Source organism: Aethalodelphis obliquidens, unplaced genomic scaffold, assembly GCF_003676395.1.
Source record: "Aethalodelphis obliquidens isolate GAN/ISIS:26980383/991018 unplaced genomic scaffold, ASM367639v1 scaffold36, whole genome shotgun sequence".
Taxonomy (NCBI): Eukaryota; Metazoa; Chordata; class Mammalia; order Artiodactyla; family Delphinidae; genus Aethalodelphis; species Aethalodelphis obliquidens.
Genome location: NW_020837980.1, coordinates 8,228,016 through 8,240,087, shown reverse-complemented (window position 1 = coordinate 8,240,087; position 12,072 = coordinate 8,228,016). Strand labels below are relative to the sequence as shown.

At 43.0% G+C, this 12,072-nt stretch overlaps 1 protein-coding gene across 3 annotated transcripts in view; it reads right to left on the bottom strand.

Annotated features, from left to right (window-relative positions):
* BCAT1 (branched chain amino acid transaminase 1) overlaps nt 1-12,072 on the bottom strand; it is a 100,860-nt gene that overhangs the window by 32,687 nt on the left and 56,101 nt on the right. For all 3 annotated transcript variants that reach the window (XM_027129428.1, XM_027129429.1, XM_027129431.1), the window contains exons 5-6: nt 11,114-11,233; nt 2,274-2,437 (exon numbers count right to left, since the gene is read on the bottom strand). In XM_027129428.1, coding sequence (XP_026985229.1) covers nt 2,274-2,437; nt 11,114-11,233 — 284 coding nt within the window. The remainder of the gene's footprint in view (nt 1-2,273; nt 2,438-11,113; nt 11,234-12,072) is intronic.

Below are 12,072 nucleotides of genomic sequence, written 5' to 3'. Positions count from 1 at the left end.
ATATCTCCTCTCCCTTCCTCCGATTCACTGAGATAGAAAGCAGAAAGTTTTTGAGCTTATGAAAATCAATAGCTATTTAATAAATACTAATTGGGGGCTTTCCTGGTGGCGCGGTGGTTGAGAGTCCACCTGCTGATGCAGGGGACACGGGTTCGTGTCCTGGTCCGGGAAGATCCCACATGCCGCAGAGCGGCTGCGCCCGTGAGCCATGGCTGCTGAACCTGCGCTCCACAATGGGAGAGGCCACAACAGGGAGAGGCCCGTGTATTGCAAAATAAATAAATAAATACTAATTGATTTTTTTAAAAAAAGCTTAGAAGGTAACTAATAAATTAATTATGTTTAGAAAAGAGCAATAATACACAAATCTAAGGTTCCTGACAAAAGTCTTTGTCAACTAAACTGGATGATGGTAAATGCAAAATCCTTTGTTTCCCTTGGACTCCTCCAGGTGGGAAGGAGAGGAGTAGAGAGCTTTGGAACTTCTTGGAAACAACAGGCGTGTGTGGGACAAGTCCATTCTTTGGTTCCCGCCTGCCCTCTCGCCATTTTTCCTTTTACTTATGAGATCTAGTACTCTCTCCTCTAAGAGATTTCAAGTCAACTTCCACTGATCCTGGTCCAACTGAGCTTAACTATTTTATAACTGACTTTATTTTTTAGAGCAGTTTCAGGTTTACAGAAAAACAGAGCAAAAAATAGAGCTCCTATATACCCTTACTCTCCCACTTCAGTTTCCCCGCCAATGTTGATACACTAGGTGTACATAGTAACACTGGGGCTCACTCCTTGTGTTGTACAGAAAGTTTGTTTATTTGTTTTTTCGGCCGAGCTTCATGTTATGTGGGATCCCAGTGCCCCGACCAAGGATCGAACCCGCGCCCCCAGCACTGGAAGCGCGGAGTCTCAACCACTGGACTGCCAGGGAAGTCCCAGAAAGTGTTAATTTTTAATTGCCCTATAGTGATCATATATTCTGTGAGACTGCATTATATCTTCTTTATAACAAATAACAATCTGCCTAGACACCAAACAAAGATTTCTCTCCAATTTCTCAGTGTTCCCATGTTAACTTTTCCCTAAGCAGGTAGGGGGAGCTAGAGAGCAAGGTTTAAAGAAGAAAAACGTTTAAGTTATTATCTCTTCATCGAGATTGTTGCTTTACTGCACCCTAAGAGAAGTTTTCATAGAGTAATACAGGTGGTATGCAGTGGTGCATATGCATACGCTCTGTGAAGAAGTCTGAACAAGTAAAAAAGACATCAAGAGAGCAAACAACAGTAGTTTTGGACCTGGCTAGCCTAGGACATAGTCAGGAAGGAGTGCTCTAGCGCAGAAGGAAAAAAGTGACTTCTTTAGTTTAATGGACTCCAACAGGGTTTCTCTAACCCCTTGAGGGAATGCAGTTATGAGGGAACACCAACAGGGATGACAGGACATAGAATTTTGTCAACATGCTATTTTCTTGGTAGAAAAGAAAGAAATAAAGTCTATGGTGGGGTCAAAGCCAGCTGTCAATGTCTCTCTGGCATCCCAGCAGCACATCCTTCAATTCTGCCAGGGCTCCAGGAATCTACATTTTGTTAACAGGGCCCAGAAGACGGTCACTGAGTCACCTTGCGGGCCTGCTGCTGCCCTGGGTGTGTGATACACACAAAGGAAGAGCCATGCCGGTTAATCCAGCAATTCTTGTTCACCCATCAGGGCATTCCCGATTCACGGCCAAGTCCACCCCTGAAATTGTCTAACACTTGCAAATGCTCTTTTATTTCCAGCCAGCTACATATGGCCTATGCGACTGGCCTGACCAAGCCAAAGCACGGCTATCCCTCAGCCAGTTGGCAGCAGGTATGTCTACAATCTGTGGCAATGAAGACAGCACTTCAGTGAAGCAGGCATCTTCCCCAGACAGGACTCCCTGGAGCCAACTGGGAGCCTGGGCCCCAGCACCAGATGCTCTTGAATGCCAACTTTCAGCCTGCGGCCAGGGCCCAGCATCCAGGGGTAGTTCATTCAAAGCACTGCTTTTATTCCTGGTTTAGTTACTTTAGCTCTTGCCTATGTATAACAGTCAATGTTTCTCCCTTACGAGGGGGCCACAGAGGTTATCCTTTAAACAACCAGCACATTCAAAACACTGAAAACTAAACACAGAAGAAAAATGAGCATTACAATGTAAAAACTAATATATGTACTTATATTGAAGTGAAATGGCAATAACTAAATGGTCACGAGGGACTCTTTCCTTTAGACAGAAACACAGACTGACTTACCCTCCCATCTTGCAGTCCCCGGTCCCACCTTTCCAGGCTCTTACGTACTTCGGATTGGCCCACAGGGACACTGGATTAAAGCTCCCACTTGAAAAATAAGGTCCCACTGGGCTCAAGATTACAAAGAGCAGGGCTTTAGTAGGCTTCTTGACTCCCAGAGAAGGCTGTAATAAAGCAAAAGTACACACAGCTGTTAATTTAAAATGCAGACACCAGTCTCAAAGTCTAGAAGAGATCTGTAACCATCTCCCAGAAGGGACTACGGACAGCTGTTACTTCTAACTGCACTTTTTTTTTTTTTGCGGTACGCGGGCCTCTCACTGCTGTGGCCTCTCCCGTTGTGGAGCACAGGCTCCGGACGCGCAGGCTCAGCGGCCATGGCTCACGGGCCCAGCCGCTCCGCGGCATGTGGGATCTTCCCAGACCGGGGCACGAACCCGCGTCCCCTGCATCGGCAGGCGGACTCTCAACCACTGTGCCACCAGGGAAGCCCCGGACACCTGTTACTTCTAAAGCTGAGTTACACAAGCCTGATGGTCTTCTCTTTCAAGAAGAGAACACCGAGAATGGGGTACTTTGGTTCCATTTTACTTTGCTTTCTAAGTTAAGATTTTAAAGGAAAAGCAAATTTGTCAACTTTTTTAATAGTAGGCTTTTTCAGAGGAGTATATTTTTAACAACTAGCCCTATAACACTTTTCAGTGTTGCACTGATTGGGAACTGAAAAAGGGAAGAACCTAGACATGATTTCAGTCTTTGGGGGTGAAACCTAATATCTGCTTCTCTAACTTGCTCTTCTGCTTCTGGACGTGCCAGTGCCTCCCGCAGGCAGTGGGCTCGGGGGAGTGTGCCATTAGCACACCTGACTGTGAGAGACAGCGGACAGCAGGAGCGCAGCTGCACCAGAAGCAAAGACGCCAGACAAGGTAACCGCCCGCCCCAAAAAAAGACAAGAGGATGAAGGACTCAGGAATTCGTGTCAGGAATGACAAAGATAGAAAATGGCCTCTCCCACCAATACTGGAAAATCACAAGCCAACGATGCGAAATCATACAAATTCCTCCAGCACAGAAGCGGTTCTAAGTAATTACTGCCAGTTGTTTTTTGAGGAAAACTGAGAGACTGAAAAGTTCTGAGGGCTACGTATTATAAAGGCAAAAAAGGCCACTGGGCTATCCTGTGCAATTCAAGACCACACAAGTAAGAAAACAAGTCAGGACTCTTACATTAAGTATTGGGATGTAAAATACTTGTGTCTAGTCTTCAAAAGGAACCTGGTCTGCCTGGATGGGGTGGTAGTATGGCGTGGAAATAATGAGAGGAGACTCCGTTCCCCTGATTTTGTGGCTGTTGCAATATTCGATGAAACTGACTGAAAGTGGACCTAGGGATATATTTTTTTCTGAATTTCAATTAAATCTCTTCCTCCACTACCTATTAGCTCAAGGCCCCTCACCCACTACTTGTGCCCAGATCATCAAGAATCAGGTAGGGAAAATATCCGTGAGCAGAATAAAATGTGATTGTACATGTGCACACTGATGCCATCGGAAAGGCGTAGGAAATGGGAAGCTGAGTCCATTCACACTCCATGTGAACGTGAGGACCACGCGGGGCTTGGCTGGCCCCAGAGCAAACGGATTATAGGTGACGGATAACTGAGTTAAAGAAATGAGTCAGGGCTTCCCTGGTGGCGCAGTGGTTGAGAGTCCCACCCGCCGATGCAGGGGACACGGGTTCGTGCCCTGGTCCGGGAAGATCCCACATGCCGCAGAGCGGCTGGGCCCGTGAGCCATGGCCACTGAGCCTGCGCGTCTGGAGCACAGGAGAGGCCACAACAGTGAGAGCCCCGCATACCGCAAAAAAAAAACAAAAACAAACAAAAGATATGAGTCAGCAAGCGACCACAGGTTTTGGTTTTTTTGCTCATTTGTGTCTGTTCTTTAATGGGGACTAAAGAGGACACCCCTACGAGGGAAGAATGAGGAGACTTAAACTCCATTTGCTTTTTTTGGTTTCGTTACTTGGAAAAGAAATCCTCAGAATAACACACACATCTGCCTTTCTTCCCAACTTTGATAAAAATTGACTATCTTATCTCTGCACTTTTATTTACCTATCAGTTACGTAAGTACACTTCATATCAGCGATGCTTTGAAGCTTAATATTTAAAAAAAACTTTATTGACCATTATAATGAGGAATTAAGCTTCTCAACATAATTTAGAAATACAATATGCAGGACACATCTCAGTAATTTACCTAGCTTCTGGTGTTCTAAATAAAATAGCTTATTTATGGACAAGCTAACAAGCATTTTATTAGATACCACATGAATGCCTGGACTTTTCTCACTCACGTATATTTTGCAACCTACACACTATTAAAAAAAGTAACAGGGACTTCCCTGGTGGTCCAGTGGTTAAGACTCACGCTCCCCATGCAGGGGGCCCAGGTTCGATCCCTGGTCCGGGAACTAGATCCCACATGCCGCAACTAAGAGCCCACGTACCTCAATTAAAAGATCCCGCGTGCCGCAACAAAGATCCCACACACCACAACTAAGACCCAGCGCAGCCAAATAAATAAGTAAATATTTTTTAAAAAGTAACAGTAACTCATGATCATGGAAATATTTTTCAGAGATAAATTTCATCTTATTCATTTACTTCCCCTGATTTAATTGACAGGTAAACTTGCATTTATTCCACTAGGTGGTAGTAGAGAGAGCACAGATGGAAAACAGAATAACATGCATTAAATCTATTTCTAGAAAAGAGTATCTTGATAAACCTTCAAGCAATACTTTTACTCTTAGCAAGCAGGTAAATAATAGACTAGAGTTCTTCAGTGCTGAGAAAAAAATGTGTTTATGTGTACTAACATTTTATTTTAAATTTAAGCAAGGTCAACTCATGCTCTACAAGCACTTCAAGTACTGGTGTTGATCATAGCTCAGTCACCTTCATCCTTAAATGATTATTTATGTCAAATGTCTTTTCATGAAAAGAACTATGACTTTACTGAAAATGGTCACTGCTTCATGAGTGAGAATAAATAAAATGTAACTTTATGGAAGGGAAACAGGGAAACTTTATGGAATGTAACTTTAAGGTAGGAACAGACCTAATCACCAAGTTCCCTTCCTTTATCAGGAAGGGAACTTGGTGATTAGGTCTGTTTCTACCCTCAAGGAACCATTATTTGTTCCTTTTTCTTAATTCTCCCTTCTTTCATGGAAAGCAATTTAAATTCTGCACTACTCCTACAATTAAGAGTAGTTTATGATAGTATAATATTAATCAAAAGGGACCTCCCTGGTGGCGCAGTGGTTAAGAATCCGCCTGCCAGGTGGCAGGGACTTCCCTGGTGGCGCAGCGGTTGAGAGTCGGCCTGCCGATGCAGGGGACACAGGTTCGTGCCCCGGTCCGGGAGGATCCCACATGCCGCGGAGTGGCTGGGCCCGTGAGCCATGGCCGCTGAGCCTGTGCGTCCGGAGCCTGTGCTCCGCAATGGGAGAGGCCACAGCAGTGAGAGGCCCGCGTACCGCATCCTCAATAATTACACAGTACTTTTCAGTTTCCAAGACATTCCATAGCCATTATCTCAGAAAATCCAACAATCCAGGAAGTTAAGGGTTATAATTCCTATTTTTAAGTTGAAGAAACTGAGGCTCAAATGATTCACCCGAAGTTTCAGTTATTAAGCTCTACACCCTCTACTCTTAGTCCAGAGCTCTTTTTCGATATGAGTTTGATAAAAAAAAAAAAAGTGAAATTCCCAGGATTTCCTAATGTGAAGAGAGTTCAAACCAGACCTTCCTTCTACCCTCAGCCTTCACCACAGCTCTCATAGTCTAGGCAACCCATGTTCAAACCATACAGAACCCTTCAGATTCTTCCTCAATTTTCTACTTAAAATGTATACATTGAAGCCCTGACCCCACAATGTGAATGCATTTGGAGATAAGGCTTTTAAGGAGGTAACTGAGGTTAAATGAGGTCAAAAGGATGGGGCCCTAATCCTGTCAGCCTGGAGACACCAGAGCAAGTGCACCCTGCTCCCTCCCGCACCCCTCTTCCTCCCCCAACACAGAGGAAACGCCCTGAGGGGCACAGTGACAAAGTGGACATATACAAGCCACTAAGCGAGGCTTCACCAGAAACCCACCCTGTTGGCACTTGGATATTGGACTTCCAGCCTCCAGAACTGTGAGGAAATAAATTCTGGTGTTTAAGACACCTAATCTTTGTATTCTGTCATGGCAGCCCAAGCTGACTAAGACATTCCTTCTCTGGACTTCCCTGGTGGCGCAGTGGTTAAGAATCCGCCTGCCAATGCAGGGGACACGGGTTCCAGCCCTGGTCCAGGAAGATGCCACATGCCGTGGCGCAACTAAGTCTGTGTGCCACAAATACTGAGTCTGTGCTCTACAGTCCGCGCACCACAACTACTGAGCCTGTGTGCCACGACTACTGAGCCCATGCGCCACAACTACGGAAGCCTACATGCCTAGAGCCTGTGCTCTGCAACAAGAGAAGCCACCGCAGTGAGAAGCCCACGCACCGCAATGAAGAGTAGCCCCCGCTTGCCGCAACTAGAGAAAGCCCACGTGCAGCAATGAAGAACCAACACAGCCAATGAGAAAAATCATTTGAAAACAGTCTTGAGTATTGGCAAAAACTGGGCAAAGAGTTACTGCCATTTTTGTAAAAAGAAGGATAATACTTAATATACAAACACATGTAAGCAGGTAAGAGGTGTGCATATTTATCTATATATATCTCTAGACAGATATAAGAAAAACCAGCAACAGGAATTGCTCAGAAGGAGGTGAACTGTGGACTCTGGATCAGAGTAAGAGTAGGAAGGAAACTTCCTTTCCATTGTATACTTTTGGTACTATCTGAATTTTCTAATCAAATTTTTCCCTCCCCCAAATCCCTCCTTTAAAATCCCAGAAATATACTGGCAGGTTTCATGTGAAAACTGATATTCCTAAACTCAGAAGCATTGTGAATGAACTTTAGACTTAGTGTGACTATACATGTGTTATAGAATACATATAACATATTGTAAAATATATAATACAATATATAAAATCTGGAATGATTATGTCAACTATAATTGAGAGCAGGAAAGCTGGTAGCTCAGAGGAGGAAAGGAAATGGACATGAAGGCAGATTTACATTAAAACGAGACGGGGTGTAGGAATAAACTGGGAGATTGGGATTGACATACACACACTACTAGATATAAAATAGATAACTAATAAGAACCTACTGTACAGCACAGGGAACTCTACTCAATATTCTGTAATGACCTATATGGGAATAGAATCTAAAAAGAGTGGGTATATATGTATATATATCGATATAACTGATCCACTTTACTGCACAGCAGAAACTAACACCACATTGTAAATCAACTATACGCCAATAAAAATTTTTAAAAAAAAGATTATACTTTTTCCCCCAATGAATTGTATTGACATCCTTGTCAAACTAAATTACCACAAAAAACAAAACCAGAAACAAGACGGGAAAGCACTTATTAGCTCCCATCCGAGTTACCACAACAAGCAGTCTTATTCGACCAGGCCCCATTTCTTCACCACACTGACCTACATCTATCAACACATTCATTCCATGGGTCTGACACTCCCACAAGCTCCATGAGACACTGAGTTCCATGAAGGCAGGGAGGTAGCATCCCTAGAACAGCACAGTAACCAGTGCATAAAACATGCTACAGCACAGAGGCAAGAACACAGGGGTTCTGATTTCACCTCTGTGGGCCTCAGTTTCCTCATCTCTAAAGTGATGCCAGCGGCACCTACTCACAGGGCTGCTGTCAGTCAGTGCAGGGATGGCACCAAGCATAGCGCCTGGCACTTAGGAGAACTTCACAAAGCCAGGTGATGGGGGTGATGACAGACTGGACCACTGTGTTTCATCAAAGAGAACCAGGACCTCCCTGAAAGGCAGCAGGACTTTCCTGGCATTGGCCTACGACATCTTTCAGGGAAACAGTAACTCTTTCAGCAATTCCCTAGGTTGCATATTTTCAAACTGCTCATTGCATATAAGGAAACAGGGAAATGGAATCCCAGTAAAGGAACTAGGACAAAGTGTGGTTAGCGTCTAGCATGGGGAACTCTGCAGCAGTTAGAAGTGATGGACTGGATCTACACGTAGTAACCTGGATAGAAATGAGAAACACAGCACAGAGGGAAAATGTTAAGAGACACAATGAGATGTGTAAGACAAAATCATTTATATAAATTAAAATTACAGGCATCCAAGGTAATAAGAGATACTTAAAACCCATATAAACCAAAAGAATATTCGTTCAATACATAAGAATGATTTCCAACGGCGGAAGAGGAGATGAGAGTAGGGAAGATAAAAGGGAATTAAAAAACAAAAAGAGAGGGCCTCCCTTCTGCCCAGCGATGGTAAGTGCATCGAACTGCGCGGTATCATTGTTAACCATGTGCACCAACACTCCAAAAAAGTAAAAACAAAGAGAATAAAAACAATCTTCCCCTGTAATAATGTTGAAATGGGCAAGAACAGCCTCAGGAGGATGTCCATTGTTAAGAGTGGCCTGATAGGGCTTCCCTGGTGGCGCAGTGGTTGAGAGTCCGCCTGCCGATGAAAGAATCCTAGTGACCTAGAACCCACTGGCTCCAATCCTCCAGCCAGTAGCTCACATATCAAATGTAGCCACCATGAAAAGGCAACAAGTGATAATTACCAGACTGGACTGTATAAACATTCATGTGGTGCACAAATGTTTAAACCCATATACTTCACTGAATGCTATCTGTATCATGCTCATTTCTGAATTACACGTTATTGTTTTTTCTGCCTATACCATGAATTAGAAGAGTCTAGTTGATATAAACATACCAACCAAATATAAATAGTGTTGACTCATCAGATGGTATCAGTTATTGCTTTCAATTCTTGGAAAGCAGATTTTTAAAAATTCTTGATTCTTAGGTCCAAAGCGTGATCCAACATGTAAGTTGATAGAGTGCAGTGGGAGAGGACTGCTTGGCAGGATTTTTATCACTGAGGTTCTTAAATCTGGGCAGGCATCAGAATCACCATCCAGACCTACTCGACCAGAATTTCTGGGGATTGGGATAAATATGTGTATTTTAAACAACACCTGGGTGATTCATATGCAAAAATTTGAGGGCTACCAATAGACAGGATTATTGGGACAACCAGCCAGACTATAAAATCAGATTTAAAAGCTTGTCTAACTCTAGATTATAGAATTCCAGGACTCTAAAGAATTGACTAAATCACAGAACTAGGTATGTTAGAAAACTACAGACCAACACCTTTCATGAGCGTTGACACAAAAATTCGTAGCAAAATATTTGCACGAAGTGAACACAGCAAGATATAATGTGAATTGTTCACCATGAGCAAGTATGATTTAGCCAATGAATACAAGGTTGTTTTAACATCTAAAAATGAGTTAATATAATACGTTAGAATAAAGGACAAAACCACATAATCATGTCAAGACATTTAGAAAAAGCATTCAACAAAATCCAACCTGCATGCATGACAAAAACTCTCAACAAACTAGGAATAGAAGAATCAGATCTCAGAGTGGGAAAGCACCTCAGGATACCTAGAAGGTAGTGCTTTGAGATTAGAAACGTTTCAACAAAATTAAAAAATTACTTCTTCTTAGTCTGAAGTTAAATAATAATATTTAAAAACTCAGCAATATTAAAATGTCAGAAACTTAAGGAGAAGATGACTTTTTAAATTGTCCCAATTCTTTAAAGCTTATGAGGAAGACTGCAATTCATGAAATTCATTATGTAGGCTCTCAATAGTATTTCAAAAGGCATCAAAAAGGATCCCAAAGGACCACTTAGGTACTTATCCTCTGGCCTTACTGCTGGCATTCATACGACCTAGTGGAAAATCTGGTAACCATACAATTACCTCGTAGAGAGCAGAATGGTTAGACTATAGCAAAAGCTCCGTCTCCTTGCCCCTATCCTTGAAGATCTCCATATGCCACACACCCCCTCACCCCCCCCCCCCACATTCAACTTCCCCCATCAATTATCTCTCATATCACCCATTCTCCATAAGGCCAACCCTACCCAGTAGAGGAAGGAGATAGGGACAGGGTCTTTATATTTTATATCACATATTCACCCGCACAGATGGCCTTGGCCACTCCAGGCATGTCCTTCCTTTGCAAGGGCACCAACCAATAGACTGTGAGCTACTGGGAGATCTCACAGCCATGTTGTTTAAACCTGTTCCCCTAGCTCCCAAGTGCCTCCCCTAATATCCACCGTGAACTTTATTTCCAACATTTTCTGTGGGGGAAGAGGGCCCTCCACTCCCTCTCCTTACCAAGTAATCCCAAAACATGAGGAAAATGAAGATAAAAAAGTAGCAGCTCTCCTCCAAATTTCAAAATCATTACCACTCTTACCTCGGAGGAGCACTTACCTGGCCTTACACCGCTAAGCTGAGGAGATCATGGTTAGTCTTGATTAGCAGAAGGCAAACAGCCTCGCTCATTTCTTTACTTATTTATGTTGGTGTCTGTGGCTGTGTTTGTACCACAGTGGTAGAGCTGATAAGTGACAGAAACCATATGGCTCACAAAGTTTAAAATACTGACTATCGGGCCCTTTAAAAAAATGTTTACAGTCTTAATAATCAGGGGAAAGGAGCATTAATGATGCTACTGGGGGGGCTATTTTCAAACTACATACTAGAAGTTTCAAGCATAAACAATGATAACTCCCCCACCAAAGTACCCCAAAACAGGAAGTCAGTCTGCACCTCAGTTCCAATGAATGTAGGACGAATATACAGACTTGCAGATGTTGAGTAGGGGACCCATTCCTGATCCAATTTCACAAGCTGCTGAATACACTCTAAAAGCTCTTCCTTGTCAAATGCCTGAAGGAATGAAAAACATAATGAATAATGCAATGTTCTTCCATTGTAGCAGTAAGGAATGATCCTCATGAAAGCTTTGACTATTAAAAAAGTAATAATAGGGAATTCCCTGGTGGTCCAGTGGTTAGGACGGGGTGTTTTCAGTGCAGTGGCCCTTTTTCAATGCTGGTCGAGGAATTAAGATCCCACAAGGCCGTGCAGTGCGGGCAAAAAAAATTTTTTTTAATTATAAAATAATAAGGGGCTTCCCTGGTGGCGCAGTGGTTAAGAATCCACCTGCCAATGCAGGGGACACGGGTTCGAGCCCTGGTCCGGGAAGATCCCACATGCCATGGAGCAATTAAGTCCGTGCGCCACAATGACTGAGCCTGTGCTCTAGAGCCCGCAAGCCACAACTACTGAGCCCGCGCTCCACAACAAGAAGCCCGTGCACCACAACGAAGAGCAGCCCCCGCTTGCCGCAACTAGAGAAAGCCTGTTTGCAGCAATGAAGACCCAATGCAGCCAAAAATAAAAATAATAAATAAATTTATTAAATAATAATAATAAATAAATAAATATTTTAAAGTAATAATAATAAACCCAAACAACAATTCTTTTTTCTGTGACTTTTCCCCAAACTGTGATGGAATGAGAGATTATCCACATGAGGAAGATAAAAAAGTGGTTCCCTACTTCTTACCATACCCAAATACCAACTGTAGTTGGATTATACACTTAAACGTGAGAAAACATTAAGACTTTTATAAAAAAACATACAAAATATCTCTGTCACCTTAAAGTAGAATTCTTAAATAAAAGACACAAAGCATAAATCATAAAGGAAAAAAATGGACAAA